Source organism: Mercenaria mercenaria, chromosome 9 (assembly GCF_021730395.1).
Source record: "Mercenaria mercenaria strain notata chromosome 9, MADL_Memer_1, whole genome shotgun sequence".
In the NCBI taxonomy this organism is placed as follows: domain Eukaryota; kingdom Metazoa; phylum Mollusca; class Bivalvia; order Venerida; family Veneridae; genus Mercenaria; species Mercenaria mercenaria.
In genome coordinates this window covers 3035517-3057774 of record NC_069369.1, presented here as the reverse complement: position 1 = coordinate 3057774, position 22258 = coordinate 3035517, and the positions used below count along the sequence as shown (strand labels likewise).

Here is a 22258-nt window from a genome sequence, read left to right as displayed (position 1 = left end):
CTGAACAGCTGAAAAACGCCGTTTTTTAACCAGTTTGTAAGTTCACAGGGTTAACCCCGCTTGATTATTAGGCCAAAGGCCACGGCAAACAAATTATATGCATTTTTGCTTCTGTCAGGTTATCATGGGAGCATATGTGTTCTACAAACGCTATGTTTTGTATGGATTTTCTTACAAGAACTGAAAATAATGGTTTCTGGTGTCTTTGAGGTAAAAAAAGTTCCTACCCTATGGAGATCTTTTGAATGATGTTAACAATGGCAGGGCTAACTGTTACTAGTACTACTTTAGCCAACGTTAAATTGCTCGTGCTAATAACCAATATCATAGGATCACTTTCTATTTTGACCTTTGCACAAATTATAAAAATATTAGACTTGAGTTAACTTTTACTTCAACAAAGTGGTGTACAGATCTACTTTTCCAAACGTTTTGTACAGTCCTGAACAGTGGTCTGTCCTTACAGCAAAGATACCTCGACCTTCCATCACAGTTTAGCAGAACACCAGCTACTGCGATAAAAAGAAATCGAAAATAAAGTTAAAATAAAAGCATTTGATTTTCATTGAGGTGTCCGCAACTTTGCAGTCGTGCGATTTTCATATGTGATACTTGTAAAACACATATTATAGAACTGCTATGGAAAGTATGTAGCAAAGGTAAGGCTAGCGGTTCGTTGGTCTGTTCCAAGAATTATTTTGAAAATCTGCCAGACAAAATGGTGCATTTTAAGCTACTCCAGTCAAAAAGGTCTGTCACAGTTGAGTTGGACAATGATTTCTTTTAAAACAACGAAGCAAAAACGATTTTTCCTTCGTTTTTCGTATTTTGCACAATGTATAGAAATGAAAATGACCCTAGATTTTGTCAAAAATTAGACTTTTACAATTGACTTCAATGGACAATAATGGCGGATATTCCTTGAGACGGTGCAGTGCCGTGTAAAACGACGGGTAAAAATGACTACTGTTTCCAAAACGCCAGTTTAGGTTGAGGATTCCTTGAACACCGTAGAAATAATGCTATACTTACTAGTATTTTACAATAACTTGGTTGCTTCAAAACTTCCCCCTAATCTCCAACCTCCTATTAGGATTACTCACCTTATGTACCCTTACTGTCTCCGCCAGGTTCATGTTGTCACAGATTATTTCAATTTCTCTTTCTTCCCCATGCCACAGTACTCTGCAATGGTCAGACTCATAATATTGCTTTCATGCCTGGCTTGATCTCCTTCAACCCTCTCAAAATTATAGGGCCAGGGTTAGAATAATTTAAGTAAGCTTAACAGATTAACAATGTTTCATACATTTGTGCTCTCAAATTTTAATATTTGTCCGTAACGTCTTGGCATTTCTGTTCAGTCAGTAATACTAAAAAATGAAAAAGTCCAAGATTTGAGATTTGTATATGACGACTGTGATAGCTCGTATGAAAACCTACTACTTAAGGTCAAATTACCGTCCTTACATATAAGAAGAACTAGGGCAATAGCCATAGAAATTATTTTTTTTTTAATAAAATGGCCCCTACAGTGCTGTCAGATTTAGAGTTTAGTAGTGAAAAAAACATTCCAAGTATAACTTCAGATATTCTAGTATTCTACAGGTCCCTCAAGTTAAGACAACAACATAGGCTATGGTAAGAACTCATTCCGTTATGCAGCACCGGTTCTGAGGAATTCGCGGGTAGCTAACAGATTTTAACCTGTTCAAAAACCAACTTGGGTTCTGGGACGGCAACACTTGTAAATGTGTTGCATGTAAATAATCCCTAGAGCTTTCTGTTAGTGTGTCCCGCAGACCAGTTCTTCCTAATTTGCCTTGAATTGCTTTGATCTGCTTGGTTGGTGTTTTGTATTGCTTTTCCTTTCGTTTCTTTGCTTATTATTATGCTTTGAGTTTGCCATGTTTACAGTAGCTTATTAATATGCTATCTCCTGTGCTTATCTTGTGGGCTGATGTGCTTAGTATGTGCTATCTAGCTTGCTTGTATGCTTTTGTGCTTATTATGTATTACACACTCTGTTTATTATGTGACATGTTTTGATTACATCTGCGGATGTCTCTAAATTGCTTTTTGTACTTTTAGCATGTGTAAATGTTGAGTTCTGCTCAACCCGGGACTAGAGGGCGTGGACGGTAGCATGCATTTCCACTACCGTCCATGAACAGGCTCAATCAAACCGAGCCTGCAACATTTTCGTTTTTGTCGTGTTGAGCGACCTGTGAAGTTTCCACTTTTCTCTATTCTTTTATGTTGTTTTGTCATTTGTTGCTGTGAGGAAGTTGCTGATCAGTTATTTCCAAATCTGATTCGGGTGGATACAGTTTCTTAAGCATACACTTTTGTGGTTTTCTTTTTTGTTTGTTTGTTTGTTTATTGTTTTTGTTGTTGTTTTTTTTTGTTTTTCTTGTATTGCAGATCTTATGGCAGTTTTTAGGCAGCAGTGTCTAGATCAGCAGCTTCAACCACAGGAGTCTGAAATTCTATCAATAAGACCATAGAAGTCTATCTTTACAAAAAATACCCCCTATATATGTGTTTATTTTATATATATAGGGGGTATTTTTTGTAAAGATAGACTTCTATGGTCTTATTGATAGAATTTCAGACTCCTGTGCTTCAACACAGGTTTTAACACTTGTAGTATTGTACATGCTCAGCCAGTTCTATTCTATATTGTGTGCTTAACATATTTTTTCTCCTGTAGCTCTTGTAGCGCTTTTTAATATTACTCTGTTAAATTTGTTTTAACTGTTGTATAGTCGGTGAGCTTATGTTTTGTAATGTTGTTTTCTTGCCGACTCAAAATAAAGCTTATTGTATTGTATTGTATAAACCTGGTCCAGGCAGTGGAACTTGTTCTATCGTCTTAAATAGTTAATCAAAGCACACCGGACGACGACAACAACAACTGTCAGCTGTCAGACTGATTTGTTTACAACTGCAACATGATTGATTTCAGCTCTGCGGAAGTGTCATGAATCCTGATGTAGTGAATAATTCTAAATACATCATTTTAATAATATTTTATGGCAAAAGTAGATGTGACAAACTGTATTTGCTATGCAGGTTCGAGCAAGAAAATCAAAACATTTTATTCAAACAGTGAGAGCTGTTCAGGTTGGAACTATTTTCTGTTGTCTGATCGTTTATCTTGGATTTAGTTACTTTGAGGTAACACCAGATAACGATGGGCCTTATGAAAAGACAGAAACAGTGGGATTTAAAGGTAAATGTTATAATATGAAATTATATTATTAACAGTATGTCATTTTTGGTTCAATAAACAGGATCAAAAATTGTGATTTTATGTTCCGATTATTATAACAGGTGAAAATACTTTAGGCCTGACCAGGAATCGAACCCGGGACCTCTCATACCTATGGCAAGTCCAACAAATTTGACGCGATCCTAGGAACTATTGAGATAATTTCTTCATATGGGCAATATTCCCACTCAGGTCAAAAACTCGAAAGACTAAACTACTGGTACTGATGATAAACCCGGACAGATGATAAAGTCGACCAACTTGGAAATATTTGATTGCAATCGGTTATTTATAAAATTGAACACACCATCTAATAGTTTCCATTTACAACACCAACTGGTGTAAATAAAAACAAACTTGGTAAATATTCTGTATAAATAAATGACTTACATTTATCTGTATAAAAAATATTTATCCAAAATTACTGGGGAAGAGGGTGTTTTTTTGCGCATGCTCACTGTCGCCACACGAAGGCCTGACATTGGGTCACTTTTCATTACTTGATCAGGAATGACTGTTGCAGCTTTTTGGGGAAAGTTTCAATATAATACTACGAAGAAAATTTTGTAAATGACAAAGTGTTCGAATTTATCATCAGTCAACCGGCTTACAGTCCCCATTTTACAAACCCCTTTCAGGGCCTCACTTCTTGTGAGTTTGCTAACTAAATATAAATTTGAATTATGTAATGTTTTCAGCAAATGTTAAGCTTTATTTTGATACCGACCATTGATTACAAATTGCAGAAATAAAAAAGTTACAGGTAAAAAACCTCATTTTCTGTTCGGGTTTATCATCAGTACCAGTAGTGGAAGCAATTTCCGATGAAATTTTTATAGATTTAAATGTCGATTTTGTCAAGAATTGGCCATAAATTCAAATAAAACTTACATGTATCGAAAAGGGATTCAATTCCTCATTGATTTATGTAAAAAATATTAAATAATATCCAAAATTATGAATTTTCTGGTGATTTAAACCTATGTATGTACTGTGATACATGATGTTTACCGTGTCTACACGCCAATATGCGCAAGGGATAAAATCAATAACTTTACATGACTGTGTACTGTGATTTATCCTCCCATTATTTTGGTCCTACAAAGTTTTGACGTTTAGATTGCCCTGTCACAAATATAAAACAATCTGAATGTCGGATTATTTTGACTAACCTAAGGCGGACACTCTACCACATCGCTATAAAAGCTAGCTCAATAACAAGGAAGTATAAGTGCACCCTTATACTCAACCCTACTACACACACCCCCTCCATTATAGAATTCGTCCTCAAATTCCATGTCGAGTTTGAACCTATGGGATGTTCCAAGGGGTCCATTCATATCTACTCATAAGTTATTTACGTTAAGCGCAAAATGTAACAGGCTCATAATACTTCAGGCCTGACCGGGAATCGAACCCGGGACCTCTCACACCTAAGGCGGACACTCTACCACGTCCTTATAAAAGCTAGCTCAATAGCAAGGAAGTATAAGTGCACCCTTATACTCAACCCTACTACACACACCCCCTCCATTATAGAATTCGTCCTCAAATTCCATGTCGAGTTTGAACCTCTGGGATGTTCCAAGGGGTCCATTCATACCTACTCATAAGTTATTTACGTTAAGTGCAAAATGTAACAGGCTCATAATACTTCAGGCCTGACCGGGAATCGAACCCGGGACCTCTCACACCTAAGGCGGACACTCTACCACGTCCTTATAAAAGCTAGCTCAATAGCAAGGAAGTATAAGTGCACCCTTATACTCTAGCCTACTACATTATGGCCCTGCCAATGAAGTTTCTGAATTAAAAGTCACGTGTAACAGTTATGACGTATAATTCTGGATGTTTAAATGTCAAAGCATTGAAAGAATACTTCAAAGTAAAATAGTGAGAATGAACAAAAGTGAGATAGTGTTTATACAAGGTGAAGGTATTTATAGCCTTATAATAAGGTTAAAAGCTGGTAAAAACAACTGTTGGAGGTTTGAAATGAGAGTTAGGAAATCCCCAATGAAATCTGTTGGGAAAGTTTTCTGGTACATGTACAAAGTATTTTGTAATGATTACATCTCTGATAATGAATTCATGTTGACATTAAAGCCAAAACCCGGGTTTTAAGCATATTGCCCAGCCAAATGGGCAATACTGGGAAAACCCGGGTTTTATTGGGCAATAGTGGGCAATACTGGGTAGTATGATATTTCAGTTCATACTTCAATACATATTTCAACAGTTTAGTTGACTTCCAACCCATAAAGTGGTAACAATTACACCTGCATGCCTAATGTTCTAATACCTATAAAAATCTATTGAATAGACATTAAGCAATTATTGAGCAAGATTACGGGATTAAAGTTAGAAGTGTGAACAACTTAAATCTGGCCATTCAGTTTCCAATTTAGATCACATTGTCATTTCTAAACCATGAAACTTACGGACCCTGTGTGGAATTGTTTTAATGTTATACCTGAGGATGATTGTAAAAAGATTGCAAACTGTAAAGACTGTGGCACTGTGGTTAGTGCCAAAATTGAGAGACTGAACATGCTGAAAGCTCATACACTAAAACGTTGCAGTGTTGCCAGTATGTTGGTTTTAGATCAGCCTAAGACCACTTTGTCGTGCAAAAAAAACCTAGATTTGCCAGCATCTGGGTCAATTGAAAGGGTGTGTTCAAATTTTGGTATTATTCAGACAAAACTCAGAAACAGATTTGGGATAAAAAAAACTGCAGAACTTGTGTTCTGTTACAGAAAGCTTCGTGATAAAGAAGAACTAGACTGTTAGACTATCATATGCTAAGCAAAATCTAGTTGTGACCCAGAGAGATCATTCAATATGTGATCACTGACAGTGTCTAGATTATATATATGTAGCAGTGAGTATATAATGTATATAATTGGTCTATAATTTCGATTGTCCGATTAGTTCAGTTGGTAGAGCATCTGACTTGCAAGCAGAAGGTTGCAGGTTTGAGTCCTGTATCAATCTGCACATTTTTCCGCTCCTATTACATATAAAAGTAATACTGTGTCATTTATAGATTCATGTAAAAATGTTGAAAGGTGTTTACTTTCACATAGAAATATTTTGTTGTGTAAAAAAAATGATAATTTTGTTAATAAAACTGTTCTATCAGCTACCTATCACTTCACCAATGATTTCAAAGTAAGTAAAACTTAACGTAAGAATTAGCTCACATTTAATAACATAGAAACTCAATTGTTTTGGTTAAAAAAGTAGAAAAACTTCTTATTCCCCAGTATTGCCCACTTCATTCATTTTTAGGAGTATTGCCCAACCCAGGAAAAACCTGGGCAGGTAGTTGCCAACCCTGATTAAAGCATAAATTTGCCTCTCTGACATTTTATGAATGTATGTTTTGTGTTTTGTTTCTGCAGATGTTATGTCATCGGCAGTTTGCTGTTTATTAAAACCGGTGTCAGGGTAGATATCTCCTCGCACCTGTCACATCATATTTTTGAAGATTTAAGTCTCTTATTTAAAAATATTAATTAAATTCAACCCATTTGAAGTTTCTACATGAATATTAATGTTTTGTTTATTAAAGCAAGTAAGCCTGACCAGTATATTATGACTTTTTTGGATTTTTTAATGTCTTCGTTTTCCTAACAGTAAAATGCAGATATGGGTAATGCTGTTGTGAACACCCTGTGGTGATGTCTTGCATGGTCCATCATCAATAAATTGACTTTTAACTTTCTTAAAGTCACAATTTTGGCTCTTCTGGGGTTAAAAACTAGGTCACTAGGTCAGTCAGTATGAAAACCTTGTTAACACTACAAATATTATAAATTTTCATAAAACTTTGTAGGAATGTTTTTATATCTATCAGATTAAGTCAAGATTGCAGCTGGATTACCTGAGGTCAAAAACTAGGTCACTAGGTTAAATCTTAGAAAAACCTTGGCCACAACTCAGGCTTGGGTGCAGGGGGCCTGTGCTCAATACTAGTCTTACCCAACTATTTTTTGCAATTTTCTCAAAATTTAGACCAAAAAAATGTATCAGAGGCCACTGTTTTCTACAAATTTCTAAAATTTCCAGGGGGAGACTTCCTTACCCTCCCTCCCACTCCCCCCTCCCACCAACATGAGCTTGGGCCCCCTTCCTTACATACCCCCACCCAGCACTAATAATGTGTCTCAGTGGTGACACATTTGTTCTGAATTGGTAATAATACACTAATAATGTGTCTCGCCAGTGACACATTTGTTCTAAATTGGTAATAATACCTTGATTCAAAATCTTCCTTCTTCATCTCCAGGACATCTTTGGGATGATGTATGATCTATATTTGGATCTTACAATAAAAAGCTAAAACTCACTGAAAAAAACTACATATTTTGTGGATCAAACAGTAGTGTTAATATCATGTCTGGAAGATTCGGGTGATATACTAAACTGTTGTTAATGAATCTCTCTGGTACTGCGTGTAACTTTCTGACAAAAGTTGAAACTTTTGTTAGTTCGCATGTTGAAGTAACATGTCACTGTTTTCGGATACTGCTTTTTTTTTTTTGCATGTAAAGTGAGGGACATTAATAGTTGTAGGTTGAAGTTTTATGCACTCTTCCCAATTGAGTCTTAAAGCAGTAATTTGCAAATTAGTTGAAAGTTACAGCTGTGGTCAGGTTAAGAGATAAGAAAATTCTACAGCATTTTGATACTCTTATATTATTAACTACTCAGAAAAATGAATACTACATAAATATATTCTAAGTTTATTAGCTCTCCTGAATTTTGTTCAGTGTAGCTATAAATATAGTGTTTGGTCTGGCATCCTATATCCTTCACCCTTGGTCAACATTTTTTTCTTGCAATTTTTCTTCTTTGAAAGTGCTGGTTAGAGTTACACTAAACTTGGTCTATAGCATCTTGGCATGGGCTTCTCTCAAGTTTGTTCAAGCGATTCTTCTTGGCCAGTTTTTAAGGCAGTCAAAGCTAAAATTAAGAAACTTTTAAATGACTTTTTCTCATGAACTGCTTTATGCATTGTCGCCAAAGTTAAAGGCTCATAATGCCTTTATGTATAGTGTGGCTGCCACCTTTTTTAGCTCACCTGAGCCAAATGCTCATGGTGAGCTTTTGTGACTGCTCTTTTGTGACTGCTCTGCCAGTGTCCGTCGTCAGTTGTGTGTCTGTCAACATTTTCTAAAAAAATCTTCTTCTTGAAAACCACTAGGCAGAATTACACCAAACTTCACAGGAATGATCCTTTCAAAATTGTTCAAAGATTGAATTCTATGCAGAACTCTGGTTGCCATGGCAACCAAAAGGAAAAACTTTAAAAATCTTCTTGTCCAAAACCACAAGGCTTAGAGCCTTGATATTTGGCGTGTGACATCATCTAATGGTCCTGTATGAAGATTGTTCAAATTGTGCCCCTGGGATGAAAAGAGGCCCAGCCCTGGGGGGTCCCAAGTTTTACATAGACTTGTATAGGGAAAAATTTTGAAAATCTTCTTGTCTGAAACTGCAAGACCCCCCAGGCCTTTTATATTCAGTTTGAAGCATTGCCCTGTGGTCCTCTACCAAGAATGTTCAAACTATTACCCTGGGGTGAAAAGAGGCCCTGCCCGGGGGGTCTCTAGTTTTACATATACTTATATAGGAAAAAACTTTAAAAATCTTCTTGCCTGAAACTGCAAGGCATAGGCTTTTGTTATATAATTTACATTGCCTAGTGTTCCTCTAACGAAATTGTTCAAATTATGCCCCAGGGGTGAAAAGAGGCCCTCCTCTGGAAGGTTTGAAGTTTAACATGGACTTATAGAGAAAAAGAAAATCTTCTTGTCAGAAATAGTAAGGCCTAGGCCTTTTGATATTTGGTATGTAGCATTGCCTAGTGTATCTCTAACAAGATTGTTCAAATTAACCCCTGTGGTGAAAAGAGGACCCACCCTGGGGGTCACTTGTTATATCAGTTATATTGTTATACCAGATTTATATAGGAAAAATACTTAAAAAATGATCAGATCCTATTTCCTAAGACTGTTTAGTTATAATTACCTGATGTCCCCAAGTGATTAGGGGTCACCTGACGGTGACCTTGACCTACTGACCTACTTTCTTGTTTTTAGCTCACCTGAGCAATGCTCAGGTGAGTTTTTCTGATCGCTCGATGTCCGGCGTCCATCGTCTGTCAACATTTAGCTTGTGTATGCGATAGAGGCTGTATTTTTCAATTAATCTTCATGAATATTGGTCAGAATAATAACCTTGATGAAATCTAGGACGAGTTCGAAAATGGGTCATCTTGGGTCAAAAACTAGGTCACTAGGTCAAATCAAAGAAAAACCTTGTGTATGCGATAGAGGCTGTATTTTTCAATTAATCTTCATGAATATTGGTCAGAATGATTAGCTTGATGAAATCTAGGCCGAGTTCGAAAATGGGTCATCTCGGATCAAAAGCTAGGTCACTAGGTCAAATCAAAGAAAAACCTTGTGTATGCGATAGAGGCTGTATTTTTCATTTGATCTTCATGAATTTTTGTCAGAATGATTGCCTTGATGAATTCTAGGCCGAGTTCGAAAATGGGTCATCTCCGGTCAAAAACTAGGTCACTAGGTCAAATCAAAGAAAAACCTTGTGTATGCGATAGAGGCTGTATTTTTCAATTATTCTTCATGAATATTGGTCAGAATGATAACCTTGATGAAATCTAGGCCGAGTTCGAAAGTGGGTCATCTCGGGTCAAAAACTAGGTCACTAGGTCAAATCAAAGAAAAACCTTGTGTATGCGATAGAGGCGGTATTTTTCAATTGATCTTCATGATTATTGGTCAGAATGATTGCCTTGATGAAATCTAGGCCGAGTTCGAAAATGGGTCATCTCGGATCAAAAACTAGGTCACTAGGTCAAATCAAAGAAAAACCTTGTGTATGCGATAGAGGCTGTATTTTTCAATTATTCTTCATGAATATTGGTCAGAATGATAACCTTGATGAAATCTAGGCCGAGTTTGAAAATGGGTCATCTCGGGTCAAAAACTAGGTCACTAGGTAAAATCAAAGAAAAACCTTGTGTATGCGATAGAGGCGGTATTTTTCAATTGATCTTCATGAATTTTTGTCAGAATGATTACCTTGATGAAATCTAGGCCGAGTTTGAAAATGGGTCATCTGGGGTCAAAAACTAGGTCACTAGGTCAAATCAAGGAAAAACCTTGTGTATTCGATAGAGTCTGTGTTTTTCAATTGATCTTCATGAATTTTGGTCAGAATGATTCCCTTGATGAAATTTAGACCAAGTTCGAAAATGGGTCATCTGGGGTCAAAAACTACGTCACTAGTTCAAATCAAAGAAAAACCTTTTGTATGCAATAGAGGCTGTATTTTTCAACTGATCTTCATGAAATTTAGCCAGAATGATTACCTTGATAAAATCTAGGCAGAGTTCGAAAATGGGTCATCTGGGATCAAAAACTAGATCACTAGGTTGAATCGAAGAAAAACATTGTGTATGCAATAGAGGATGTATTTTTCAATTGATCTTCATGAAATTTGGTCAGAGTGATTGCCTTGATGAAATCTAGGTCGAGTTTGAATATGGGTTATCTGAGATCAAAAACTAGGTCACTAGGTCAAATTAAAGAAAAATCTTGTGTATGCGATAGAGACTGTTTTTTTCAATTGATTTTTATGAAATTTGGTCAGGATGATTGCCTTAATGAAATCTAGGTCGAATTTGAATATGGGTCATCTGAGGTCAAAAACTAGGTCACTTGGTCAAATCAAAGAAAAAACTTGTGTTTGTGATAGAGGCTGTATTTTTCAACTGATCTTCATGAATTTTGGTCAGAATGATTGCCTTGATAAAATCTAGGTCGAGTTTGAACATGGGTCATCTAGGATCAAAAACTAGGTCATATCTAAGAAAATGCTTGTTTTATCGCAAGAGACCAATTTTTTGGTCCAATCTTAATGAAAATTGGTCAGAATATTTGTTTCCATGAAATCACTAGGTCAAACATGTTTTACACTGTTATGGTGTGTTTCTTATTTGAGCGACCTAGGGCCATGTTGGCCCTCTTGTTTAAGATACAGCTTTGAAATTTGGATGACATGTACAGTTTTGCATGACCCCTTTTAGGGGCCACCAGAGCTGAAAATAGAAAAAAAAATTAAACAGCTTCTTACAAATCTCTTGAAAAATCTTTGCTAATCTGTGACCTCCTTGGATGGACTTTCCTCAATCTCATTCCACTTGACTGCATGTAGAAATCTTTTTAAAAAAAACTTCTGGTAAACAGCTTGATGGATCTTCACCTGACTTGATCTGTAGCACCCTAGTAGACCTTTCTCAAGTTTATTAAAATTATTATGCATTTTTGGGCCATCACAGAAAACAAAAATTAGGAAAAACGTTTTAAGAATAACTTTTTATGAACTGCGTGGTAGATGTTCACCAAAAATATGATCAGAAGCAAGGTCAAATGGTCACCTCTGTAGGTGAGCAACTTAAGCCTGTTTGGACCCATTCTCATATTCTATGAAATATTATGCTTTCCATGAGTAGTCTGTTTTCTGCCCAGTCCAATAACATGTGTAAAATAGGTTTGCAAAGGGTGCAGTCAAACTTTTATAATTGTTGTAAATGGAATATGAGGTGCTGACTTTCATAGATTGCTTCTCTTTGAAATAGTGGAAATTGATCAAGTCAATATTAATGGTCCTTTCTTGTCAGATGCAATCATACATTTATTTCTCTTTTTACCAAAGTTATGAAGGGGGTCTTTGTCTTGTCTTTTGAGAGTATACCACAATTTGATTGACATGTAGATCTGATACCGAAGTAGAAATCCCCATAGAAAAACCTACTACTTATTTTCTTGGGTCAGTGTTATTTGTTACACATGCACATTATTTAAAGTACATTTGTATTGCTTAAATTCTGACTATGTGATTATATATGCATATTAAACATCAGATCTATTTGATCACTGTTTCAACTATTTTTAACATAAAACTAAGCCACACCAGAGACTTTAAAATATGTAAACTATTTCAGCAAGGAACGAGACATTGGTTTCTTTGAAACAGGTTAAACTTCTGCTTTTATAGGCTGAGAATGTTTAATTTAGGGTAAATTACTTTTATCTCATTAGGCAAAATACCATTCCACTGAATTTTAATGTTGCCACTGTCGCTTGGATAGTATGACACTTAAATATATGTGAAACTTATCCATATTAGCCGTGAACAGCCAGAAAGCATAATTATGAGGTTTTAATGGTTTTTAATGTTTGTTCTTTCACCATTCTATTTTTCAGCTGGTTCAAGATCCCTTCTATCTGTGCTACCAAACTGCACCCCTCGTGCCGTAGAACAGTTCCCTAGAGATGTGTTTAGCATGGCAGAGCGGAAGAATGGGGCTGTTGCTCTTCATGTCCTTGTCACAGTCTACATGTTTCTAGGCTTTGCTCTTCTCTGTGATGACTATTTTGTGCCTTCACTCGAAGTTATATGTGAAGGTATGTATCGTTAATTACTGTTCATTGTTTTAGCCACTTTAAGTAAAAGGTTACTTCATGGGGACATGTGAATTCATTTATTTAATATTAAAGTAATAGATTTTATTTATTTCATAGCATTTGATGAAGAAAAAAAACAACTTTAAAATTAGTCCCGAATAGTAGTAATGATGACAAAAAATAGTCCTGAATAGTAGTTATGATGACATTATATAGCATTAAAACAAATTCTAGTCAGAAAAATATTTTTTGAAAAAAGTGTAAATCTTTAGCATAAATATACGGTATAGCATAATTTTTTCTTTATGTTATAAATTCATTGTAAGAAATGGTATAATTTACTGGAGGATCATGGTGCAGATGTAGAAATACAGTATACATAGTTATGGCCTTTTGTAAGATGTTTTCTTGGACATTATTAACTGCTGTTTCAAACAAGCATCTGTGTCTACTTTCATCTCATAGATAAAAGAGAATGAAACACTTCAATCAGGGAAAAGAATAACAATTATTGTTGGAACAGATGTTTATATATGGAGAAATATATATTAAATATTGATCCAGTCCCATTATGATGCCTATTTCTGATATTTAATAGCATAATATATGACAAGTACCGTATATTGCAGTTATTGGCTTTGTTTGATGTCACTTAACGCAGGTTGATAAATCCTCATAGACCACAAACAATATTGCTTTATCATTAAATGGTACAATATATGCAAGTTATTTATGAAGATTCATTCCCTGTACTTTGACAAAGTTCTGTGGTTTTGTACATTAAAAGGACAATGACATGTTTGTCTATCATTAGCTCACCAGAGCCAAACTCAACAAGGAAATTATCATAAATTATATATTTAATAATGAACCGATTGATAGAATAGAATTTTTATCATAGTATTGGGAAATGTTACGTTACAAGTTATTGAATATGAAAGCAAGAAGAGTTTCAGATACTCTCAAAGACTTCCATATGGCTCTACTGATCACATATGATAATTTTACGCTTGGCCTTTATACATAGGCTTGTTTTCATGGCAGATTCAAATTGACAAGAGTTAGTGTTTACAGTAATACCTTTGTATTTTAAAAGCACAGTAGTGCCACAATGTATTCAGTTGATCTGTTTGCAAATTTTAGTGCCAATCAACAGGTGACATCACTCTGTGATGTTACTTGACATTTAAAATAATCTGTCCTATTTGTTACAGGATAATATGTCTAAAAACATGTGTTCTCTTTGTTAATAGACATTTAAAACAATTTTTCTTCTTTGTTACAGTTCAGTATGTATCAAATTATTTGTTGTCTAAAATCATTTGTTCTCTTTCTACATTTCTTTTGATGAAATTTCAAGTTACTCAAGGGAAAAAAACAGGTTAGAACTGGTAGGGAATCCATTAAATAGCTAATAGGAAAATGAAAATCATACATAAATCTAATGCAAACTGAAAAAGGGCATTAAATCTTAACAAAATGAACAAAGAAACAAACTTTAAAATCAATAGTTGAACAAAAAGACCTGACTTGCAGAAAAGTCTACTTTGCAGTCAGTAAGCTTGACACTTATGAACTAACACCATGCACTGCCAGGTTTTTATGTGTGTGTCAATTAACCGTGTTAATTATTCATAGCAATACAGTTGTTTGTATTTAGACCAAAAGGAAGGACTTATTAAGTTAAGTAAGAGTTGAAAATTTGAATCTATACTGGTATGATAAGAAATCTTAATTCCCTCAAACCAGCAGTGTCTCCTCTAACTACAGTATCAAAAAATAAGAAAATAATTTCAAGGTATGCAACCACTTTCAGCCATCTTGAATAAGTTATTGTATGTTAATCATGATATAAATGTCAAATCAATTTTAACATTATCTCGGTATTAGTAAATCACTGTTATGTTATTAGGTTAATACATAATAGTACTCTTTAATACATCATTAACACATCAAATTTAGTCATAATATATTGTTATATTTAATTTACATAAGAGGGTGGTATAATAATTGTAGATATTTGGAGTAACAAGAAAAATAATTGACATCAATTTACGAGGTTTTTACAGTCATTAACTCAGCATTTAGAAATACACATGGAAAATAACAATGAAATAATTTGATAATTTCTAGATTAATGATCTTTACCATCAGCCACATCATGATATAGCATGTTCTTTCTGGAAATACTCCCAGCATGCCAGTACATTTGGCAGATATATGTGACATTGATAAAGTTATAGGTAATTGATGCTGTACATTAACAGCATCCTATAATTGACAGATATTTTTACATGTCTTGTGTCAGCGTTTACGACATCATGCATGTTTATCATAGTTACAATACATCAATAAAACTGGTTCATTTTACAAAAAAAACACTTGCAACAAAAATTTAATATCATTTTTAATTTCTTAAGTCAGATTTCAATTTTTTCAAAGTAAAATGCTCATTCCCTTGGAATTAAAGCACTGGTTTCAATTGTATACCAAGTTTGTAATGTTCCTAAAAATGTATAACTTTTTCGCACGATTTTACCTAGAAATTTTATGCATTTTTCTCCCTCTGCCGACAACTATATCACTTGAAGGATATAAAAAATAAATTTTCTATCATAAATTCCAAACCTAAACATACAGTCGAAACTCGGTATCTCGAATTTCAAGGGACCATGCTTTTTATTTCGAGATAACCGAAATTCGAATTATGAGGAGGGACTTGTAAGGACGAAATGACGGGAAAAAAAATTGTAGCCGTGTATACACTGTCAGTACTTTACGCGTACACGATTCCTTACAGTTTGTGTTTATCAAAGTTCTCAGTTTTTTTCAAAGAATAAAAATGATACTAACCTCACATGTTTTTGAGTCAAGTTTCCTTTTTCTACCGCGTTTCTCTCCCGGAGGATTGATAGCATTTTGATCTGACATTTTGAAAAAAATGATGCTTTCTCCAAAGAAGTTATTTTTTATACAGTTTCATCGCAATTACCTCAAACTAATCCTTATTAAAGATCCCAACTGTTCAAACTAATTAATTCATTAGTTTAAATTAAAAGCAATTTTCATAACTTTCAAAAACAAATGACCACTGATTAAAGAAATCTAATGTTTACATCAAACAATTATCATTATGGCACGTGCAAACAAGTATGACATCATTTCACTTTGATATTCGCCGCACCTTTGATATGTCGGCATCACGGCTTTCTGGTTAGGCAATAAACATGTACATGTGTTAAAAACCAAACACATTCACAATGACATGTATTAAATTTTATTGCATACTTTCCTCACTTCGACATACCAAGTTTACAATACACTTGAATTTTATTGACGGGACTGAAAATCCATTTCGACACATCCGGAGTCTCGGTAAGTCAAATTTTGACATAACCGGAGTTGAATTACATATATAAAGAAAGAAATTTGACGGGACTTGGAAATTTCTTCGACTTAAGCGGAATTTCGAGGTAAGCGAGTTTGAGATACCGAGTTTCGACTGTATATAGAAAATTATATTCCTATTGTCCTAAACATAGAAAATTATATTCCAGTTGTCAATTTAGCTGTCACCAGATAGGCCTGACAGAAAGATTTTCACTTTGATAGCTTGTAATTGCACATAACTATTTGTAACAGAACTAGATTTTGTTGAAATAATCACTGCATTCCAGGTGTTTAGCCTTCCCTGAAACAGTCATTTTATGTCTGATCATAATGCCACAGAAAAAGGTGTAATTTTTGATGTTGTAAATTCCAAAATGTGACAGGAAAGATTTATATTTTTTGTATAAACCATGTTTTTGAGGCATCCATGTTCATTTGACTGGTTTCCATTTTTTTCTCACAGTTTATTGTATTTTCAGTATTACAGATACAGTCTGATGTTGCGGGGGCTACATTTATGGCAGCAGGGAGTTCAGCCCCGGAACTGGCAACAGCTGTTATATCAATCTTCATTGCAAAGGTATATAATATAGCAAGTAGTCATGGTACCATGATGTTCAATAGTTAAATATTGCTGACTGAATTACATGTCCCTCACTTCTATGGGTTTCTTACCCACTTACATCAACATGCATGGAAGCCATCAAGCTGACTTTAGTAAGGTGGTGTTACCAAGTACCAGTTTTGCCTGAAATAATGCCTAAACAGGCATCTGTCATTAAACATTAAACAAACAAGCCTGGGGTAAAAAGATGGTGTTGAAATCTTTGTCAGAAATTAAGATACTGAAAAATTTATGTGAAACAGAAAAAGTTGCATTGCTTTTTGTACATTTGGTTTTCAGACGTTAGTTTAAAATTGCTCCAACAATATCTTTCTGTCGCTTGTTGGGTACTTTGTAAGGAAATACCCAATAAATGTCTGTTGGTATGAATGTCCATCAATCCATAGTGTCCACACCATATCTTCTAACTTAAGATAAGATTTTCATAAAACTAGCATTGGTTGTTAAAGAGACTAACCCACACATTTTAGGCAAAAAATAATTTCTCTCAAAAATCCATAAAAAGTGAGTACTCTGAAAGTGACTAGTGGTACAAACTTATTGACATAAGATTTTTGCAAGATATTCTTATAAATAACCAAAAATATTGTGCAGAAGGTAGTAAACTGTTGCAACGCTTTTGAAATAATGCAGAAAATTTACATTTTTCTTGCATTTTTACCAACATCTAACTTTTATTTCCGCCCACAATATTGTTTTTTAGTGTCACATATACATTCTATGCCAAACTTGATGGAAATGAACATGTTGAAAAATTCCACCCAAACTGTGGGCAAGTAGCTTTAACCTCATCAAGACAATGTGCAGAGCACAAAACACTGGTCACTAGGTTCAAGATTAAGGTCATACATGGAGGTCACTGTTCAAATAGCTTAATTTTGTGTTTGCTCCATATTGTTAATACCACTTGGAAGATTTTTGTAAAACAAACATCATCAGATGTTTACCTCACCAAGATGGTGTGCACATCTCACAACTCAAGCCACTAGGTCCAAGGTCAAGGTCACTCTTTGAGGTCATAGATGACATAGCATAAATTTGTGTCCACTGCATTATGTTCCTAGCCACTGGAAGAAGTTTCTTAAAATTAGGGTCAATTTTCAGTCTTACCCAGACGACTCACAGAGTACACAACTCGGGTCCTAAGGTCAGAGGTCACACTCTGAGGTAGAAGATCAGATAGGTAGGCAAGAAATGTTCTTTATTGTACCCCTCCGACAACAAAGTTGTAAGGGGGGGTATACTGATTTCAGGTTGTCTGTCTGTCCGCCTGTCCGTAGACACAATCTTGTGCGTACCATCTCTCCTCATCCCCTTGACACAATTTAATGAAACTTCACACAAGTGATCAGTAACAACAGTAGTTGTGCATGGGGCATGTTAGGTTCTTTCATAAAAAAAATTGCAGAGTTACGGGACTTTGTTTTTTGTTACTATACTATATACATAGACACAATCTTGTGTGCACCATCTCTCCTCATCCCCGTGACACAATTTAATGAAACTTCACACAAGTGATCAGTAACAACAGTAGTTGTGCATGGGACATGTTAGGTTCTTTCAGAAAAAAATTTGCACAGTTACGGGACTTTGTATTTTGTTACTATACTATATACATAGACACAATCTTGTGCGCACCATCTTGCCTCATCCCCTTGACACAATTTAATGAAACTTCACACAAGTGATCAGTAACAACAGTAGTTGTGCATGGGGCATGTAAGTTCTTTCAACAACAAAAATTGCATAGTTACGGGACTTTGTTTCATGTTAACATACTATGTACATACAGTCTGCATATGCAATCTTGTGCAATCTTCCAAACCCTTGCACACATTTATTGAAACCTCACACAAGTGATCAGTACCAACCCTAGTTGTGCATGGTGCATGTTATGTTCTTTTAGATAAATATTCTGCGTAGTTATGGGACTTTGTTTTTTGTTACTATACTGTATACATACAGTCTATATACATACAGTCCACATAATTATGCAATCTTGTGTGGGTGAAATTGCAATGTACTGTGTCAGTGGGGGGGGGGGGGGGGGGCATGTGCATTCATCACCTTTCTTTTCAAGATGATATAGGTATAGAAACTGTTAATGGGTCAGCTCTTTACAGTATCTTGTTTTTAGCTCACCTGTCACAAAGTGACAAGGTGAGCTTTTGTGATCACGCTGTGTCCGTCCGTCCGTAAACTTTTGCTTGTGACCACTCTAGAGGTCACATTTTTAATGGGATCTGTATGAAAGTTTGTCAGAATGTTCATCTTGATGATATCTAGGTCATGTTTGAAACTGGGTCACGTGCCATCAAAAACTAGGTCAGTAGGTCTAAAAATAGAAAAACCTTGTGACCTCTCTAGAGGCCATATTTTTCACAAGATATTCAGGAAAGTAGGTCTAAATGTTCACCTTGATGATATCTAGGTCAAATTCGAAACTGGGTCACGTGCCATCAAAAACTAGGTCAGTAGGTCAGATAATAGAAAATCCTTGTGACCTCTCTGGAGGTCATATTTTTCATGGGATCTGCATGAAAATTGGTCAGAATGTTCATCTTGATGATATCTAGGTCAAGTTCGAAACTGGGTCACGTCTGGTCTAAAACTAGGTCAGTAGGTCAAATAATAGAAAAACCTTGTGACCTCTGTAGAGGCCGTATTTTTCATTGGATCTGCATGAAAATTGATCAGAATGTTCATCTTGATGATATCTAAGTCAGTTTTGAAACCGGGTCAACTGCGGTCAAAAACTAGGTCAGTAGGTCAAATAATAGAAAATCCTTGTGACCTCTCTAGAGGTCATATTTTTCATGGGATCTGCATGAAAATTGGTCAGAATGTTCATCTTGATGATATTTATGTCAAATTCAAAACTGGGTCACGTCCAGTCCAAAACTAGGTCAGTAGGTCAGATAATAGAAAAACCTTGTGACCTCTGTAGAGGCCATATTTTTCATGGGATCTGCATGAAAATTGATCAGAATGTTCATCTTGATGATATCTAGATCAAGTTCGAAATTGGGTCAACTGCGGTCCAAAACTAGGTCAGTAGGTCTAAAAATAGAAAATTCTTGTGACCTCCCTAGAGGCCATATTTTTCATGGGATCTTCATGAAAATTGGTCAGAATGTTAACCTTGATGATATCTAAGTCAGGTTTGAAACTGGGTCACGTGCGATCCAAAACTTGGTCATTAGGTCAGATAATAGAAAAACATTGTGACCTCTCTGGAGGTCATATTTTTCATGGGATCTGTATGAAAATTGGTCAGAATGTTCATCTTGATGATATGTAGGTCAAGTTCGAAACTTGGTCACGTGCAGTTAAAAACCAGGTCAGTAAGTCAAATAATAGAAAAACCTTGTGACCTCTGTAGAGGCCATATTTTTCATGGAATCTGCATGAAAATTGGTCAGAATGTTCATCTTGATAATATCTAGGTCAAGTTTGAAACTGGGTCACATGCGGTCAAAAACTAGGTCAGTAGGTCAAATAATAGAAAAACCTTGTGACCACTCTAGGTGCCATATTTTTCATGGGATCTGTATGGAAGTTGGTCTGAATGTTCATCTTGATGATATCTAGGTCAAGTTTGAAACCGGGTCAACTGCGGTCAAAAGCTAGGTCACTAGGTCTCAACATAGAAAGACCTTTTGACCTCTCTAGAGGCCATATTTTTCAATGGATCTTCATGAAAATTGGTCAGAATTTTTATCTTGATGATATCTAGGTCAAGTTCAGAAGTAGGTCACATGAGCTCAAAAACTAGGTCACTATGTCAAATAATAGAAAAAAGAACGACGTCATACTCAGTTCATGTGGGGGCAGGTGAGCGATTCAGGACCATCATGGTCCTCTTGTTCTATATTTCAGGATGATATAGGTAAAGGATTTTGTACTGTTGATGAATCAACAGTTAACAATGTCCAGCTTTTCTGTATTTTCAGGATGATATAGGTATAGGAACTGTTGTATGATCAGCTGTGTACAATGTCATGTTTTTCTTGTATTTTCAGGATGATATAGGTATAGGAACTGTTGTATGATCAGCTGTGTACAATGTCATGTTTTTCTTGTATTTTCAGGATGATATTTGTATAGGAACTGTTGTAGGATCAGCTGTTTACAATGTCATGTTTTCCTGTATTTTCAGGATGATATAGGTATAGGAACTGTTGTAGGATCAGCTGTTTTACAATGTCATGTTTTCCTGTATTTTCAGGATGATATAGGTATAGGAACTGTTGTAGGATCAGCTGTGTACAATGTCATGTTTTCCTGTATTTTCAGGATGATATAGGTATAGGAACTGTTGTAGGATCAGCTGTGTACAATGTCATGTTTGTGATCAGTATTTGTGCTCTTTGTGCAGGCATGGTATGTACTCATTGTGCCATATATAGATCATTCTGTCTGCAACACGCACACCACTTTAACTGATATTCATTATTTTGAAGTTGTAGTTGATTTATTTTCTAGTGTAGAATTTTTTAGCCCTTGAAAGCAATGGCCTTGTTGCATGCAATCTTTGTCCCAGAGCTTTTATAATTGGATGAACTCTTCTAATTATAGTTACTGATAAGATTTACACTGATTCATGATTACAAGACAATCAAAACTCATGTTAAGGCACACATGTTTAGAAGATTCACTGCTCTAGCAGCTTCAGTTTAAATTGTCCCATATAAATGATTGGTATGATGTTTAATATTGACATTTGTATAGTTGCAGAGTTCAATAATGAGGTCTCCAATAAAGTAAAGCTAATCTTTAAATTGTAAACAAACAATTCTGATAAAAATAAACAATCAAGGTAGCATAGGGATGACAAAAATGTTTGGATTCAAAGTGACCCAAACATGGAAATTATAAAGAAAACAAACAAGGCCTACATGCATTGCTAGCTTGAGCGAGCCTGGGTAATCAAGTCACTGATACTTGTCAGAGTGAGCAGTGGTACACTGTATTTATTAGCGTTTTTAAGCTCACCTGTCACGTAGTGACAGGGTAAGCTTTTGTGATCGCATTTTGTCCGTCGTCCATTCACAATTTCTTGTGAACACGATAGAGACCACATTTTGCAATCAATTTTAATAATACTTGCACACAACTTGTATTGGCATAATATTCGGCTCCTTTCGAAAACTGGCCAGATCCCATCATGGGTTCTAGAGTTATGGCCCCTTAAAGGGCTTATTTTTGGCTTGTGAACACGATAGAGACCACATTTTGCAATCAGCTTTAATTAAACTTGCACACAACTTGTGTTGGCATAATATCTCGGTTCCTTGCGAAAACTGGCCAGATCCCATCATGCTATTTTTGGCATATTAACATGATAGAGACCACATTTTTGCAGCCATATAGAGATGTCATTTATGGTTTGATTTGATACAAACTTGCTAAATATCTTCAACAACAATAAATCTTGGATTCCATGATGAATCTGTTAGATCC

General features: G+C 35.4%; 1 protein-coding gene across 1 annotated transcript in view; it reads left to right on the top strand.

Moving 5' to 3' along the window:
• Positions 1-2883: 2883 nt before the first annotated feature.
• LOC123546367 (probable sodium/potassium/calcium exchanger CG1090) overlaps positions 2884-22258 on the top strand; it is a 63000-nt gene continuing 43625 nt past the window's right edge. The window contains exons 1-4 of the mRNA XM_045332571.2: positions 2884-3235; positions 12580-12780; positions 16650-16750; positions 21092-21178. Of these exons, the coding sequence (XP_045188506.2) occupies positions 3070-3235; positions 12580-12780; positions 16650-16750; positions 21092-21178 (555 nt within the window). The 5' untranslated portion in view covers positions 2884-3069. The remainder of the gene's footprint in view (positions 3236-12579; positions 12781-16649; positions 16751-21091; positions 21179-22258) is intronic.